Below are 3,443 nucleotides of genomic sequence, written 5' to 3' on the forward strand. Positions count from 1 at the left end.
AAAAAAAAAAAAAAAGAATTAATGAAAAGAATCAGATAAAAATATTAGAACACCCAGAGCTTTTAAGTTATGTAAATCTCAAAAACAGGTCCTCTGTATTGAATTGCCATTTGTCCTTGAGTTGCCATTTGAAAGTTATCTGTGAAAATGGAGTTAAGAGTCACTTTTAACTTAAATAGTCTAATTTAAATTTCAATATAGGATTGCTTTAGCAGGAATACAAAGTAATTATATTAAGTAATGGAAGAGGACAGAAAATGAATACACTGAATGGTGGGAATGGCACTTTTATATTTACAGCTTAAAGGTACATTCACAATTTTTTTTTTCACAATTGTGTCCTTTAAATGGAGAAAGAATTAAAGAAGTCCTAATTTCTTTAATTGTCCATCAGTTACTAATCACATGTTCCAGTGCTGCTTCCTGAATGTTTTTATATAGTGTCTTCTATATAGAATGTGAGCAAATTATTAATTGAGGGAATGAGTATAAAGTTTCAAAGTTAATATAGTCAAAGAAAAGGCTACTTGTTAAACTGTTGGTTTGATTGATTTTACAATGAAAAAAAGACCTCTTAAGGATACTGATATTCAATTATAGTTTCTTTTTTTTATTATTTTTTTCAGTTATAGTTTCTGTCTTGAAATAATTCTTTTTAATTTAGCAAGTCGTTTATTTTGTTGCCTCAGTGGAACAGTTGTTTCAACCCTAACGTTAAGCTACGAAACGGTTTTTCCTCTCCCTTTGGAATGAGCAAATTTCTGTGAACTGATGATCACTTTAAGCCACACATCCAGTCCAAGTATCACACGGGCAAATGAGAACTATTCAGTAAGACAACAAGCATTTGCTTCACAACACATAACGATGCCGAGTGGTCTCACCGCTCAGGAATGATGAGATGGTGGAATGGAAAATGAAAGAGCCAGAGGGTGGGTCTCTGAACCCCAAAGGAAAAGAAAGAAAAGCTTATCCACCTTGCAGCGCACCCTCGCGGTCTGGGGGGTGGTAGTTGTTGTTGGTCGCGTCCACGTCGTGGAAAGAGGCAGCGGGAGGCGCTCGCCCGCACTCGCCCTGGTGCGGAGCGCAGTGGGTAGCACCGTCGGGGGGCAGCGGGTGCGGGGGCTGGTGCGGGGGGCTCCTCCGCAGCGCGCGCAGGGACGAATTCCTCTCGGGAATGTCCGGCAGCAGTTCGCTGATAAGACGGTGCAATATGCTGTTGTCTGGCAAACTCCCCCTTCTCTTCTCGGCTTTAATCTGGTCACAGATGTCTTTAAGGGCAGAGTCCAGGGCCTCAAACACAGACGCTTTACATTTCGCCTTTTCAGTCTGTTTTTTCGGAGTCGAATTTTTTTTCCTCCGGAAAGGCACGGGACTGACTAGAAAAGCAAGTTTGGAGAGGCCGGGGTCCACCTCCTGTCTTCTGGGCTCGTCGGCGCTTTCGTGCCTGGCTCTCTCGTGTTTCAGCATCGTGGTGAAGCGCGTGTAGGAGGCCGGGCACCTGCCTTTGCAGGAGCTGAACAGGTGCCGGTGGTGGTGGTGGTGGTGGTGGTGGTGGTGGTGGTGGCTGGACCCGTAAAAGCTTTCAGAGGAGGTGAAGGAAAAGTGATCGAAGTCGCTTTCACTGCAGAAGGATGACCCTTCCACGTGGATGTAGTCACTGTGGTCAGACACGACCCCATCCTGGTCGCTGTCGGAAAATTCCACGTGCGCTCTCGGTTGCTCGTCGCTGGTGACTTCGATGTGGATGGGCACCAGGGTTTTGGACGTGTAGCTGCGCGGTACCTGAGAAGGGTGTCTACTCTGAGTTTCTTCCTCCAGCAAAGACTCAATGGAAAAGCGCCTCTTGGGACATAAACCATTCTGTTGCGGTTCTAGGGTTACAGGGGATAGCATTTCGTCCCCTAAATTCGGCATGGATTTCGACTTTTGAATCAACTTCTCGAACTCGGAGATGCGGGTGGGTACCATGTCCCGGGGCACCTCCTCGGTGGAGGACTGGCTCCAGCTGTGCAGCAGGCCCGAGCGCTGCCGCTCCTTCTCGTACTGCAGGATTCTCGACTTCACCGAGCAGATCACCTCCGAGCTCATCAGGTCCTTGCGGTTGATGCGGTGCATCTTCTTGTACATTTTCAGGAAGCCTGGGGCGTTGTGGGCGGACCTGTGTCTGAGCCTTGATCTGCCGTTACTGCGAACCTCCTGGATGTAGGGGGTAGCCCACGGCACGGGGCAGCTCTCATTCGGGTCCTCCTCGCACAACAGGGAGCCCATGCTCTCCGACTTGGCTTTCGGGTCAGGGAAGCTATCGCAGTCGTCGTTCAGGAGATCATCGCAGCTCCGGGATTTGATTTTGGGGGAAACGGTTTCTTCGGTGCTGCTCCAGATTTCTGCGTTTTGTCGGGCCATTTGCCAGCCATTCTTGAAAGTGATGGCCCTTTGCGAGTCCCGCGGCACGTCCAAGTGCTGTCTGTAATTGCTACAGTAATCTAACTCACTGGCGGGGGTGCCGTTGAGCCCTGAGTAACTGCAAAGGGATGGACACATTTTGCTATCATCCCCACCTTTTAATCCAGAGCAGCGTGGTAGAAGAGAGACATTTGGAGAAGTTAAAAGGTTCACAAAGAGAGGAGAGCATTGTCAGTAAGCATCAGACAGCACAGCAAAGAGAAAGCAGTTAGTGTGTTTTAATCTAAACACTGATTGTTAACACATGTAGCCTCAAGTTCAGAGAAAAAAGTCTGATTCTAAGGCAAGATAATACTTTTTCAGTGAACATAGCTTTGCAGACAGAGTTAACAAAACGATGTATAAGAAGTAATTGGTATAGCTAATGTAACTATTTCTATTACATAGTTCATACATCTTCCTGCCAGTAGGGTTTGCCAAAAACACAATAGTACTTCTTCAGCTAATAGCATGACCTGGTAGTAATTTAAAGGTTTAACAATTAGGGCCAAAAGTATTATAGACTTAATAGGGTCAGGATTTGAGTGTCGTTTGATTTATAATAATACATAGGTAAAGAAGAATTTATAAATTTACATTTAATTAATATTCCCATAACTACATCAAATATTTTTTGTGGGCATTGGTTAGAAAAAGCTAAAAGACAAAGTATTTTCAAAAATTACAGAATTAAAATTCTGTGAACTATTTGTACTTATATTTTTCCAAGAAAAAAATAGCAAGGGCCTCTTTCAACAAGCTAATTTACCTCTCTAATTGCTTTACCTTTAACCCCTTATCAGGCACATTTTTCTCATAGTATAACTGGGTATCATGTAAAACTTTCATCAGAGGCAAACACTTACTTTTATTCAGGGGAGGGTTTTTATCTTTTTAAATCACTTGCAGTTTGATAATAGCTAAACTTGACCTCAATTTGGAATATGTATGGAAATATTCTTTTCTTTTGCTCTGCTGAGTTAACTAATAAATGAGAG

General features: G+C 43.9%; 1 protein-coding gene across 8 annotated transcripts in view; it reads right to left on the reverse strand.

The window, feature by feature from the left end:
- Positions 1 to 3,443, reverse strand: part of SORBS2 (sorbin and SH3 domain containing 2) — a 73,644-nt gene that overhangs the window by 36,633 nt on the left and 33,568 nt on the right. For 4 of the 8 annotated variants that reach the window (XM_012644010.1, XM_012644012.1, XM_012644009.1 and 1 more), the window contains one exon: positions 978 to 2,561. The exons of the other annotated variants lie outside the window; for them this stretch is intronic. In XM_012644010.1, coding sequence (XP_012499464.1) covers positions 978 to 2,561 — 1,584 coding nt within the window. The remainder of the gene's footprint in view (positions 1 to 977; positions 2,562 to 3,443) is intronic. 8 annotated transcript variants of the gene reach the window in all.

This window comes from Propithecus coquereli, unplaced genomic scaffold, assembly GCF_000956105.1.
Source record: "Propithecus coquereli isolate 6110/MARCELLA unplaced genomic scaffold, Pcoq_1.0 Scaffold203, whole genome shotgun sequence".
In the NCBI taxonomy this organism is placed as follows: Eukaryota; Metazoa; Chordata; class Mammalia; order Primates; family Indriidae; genus Propithecus; species Propithecus coquereli.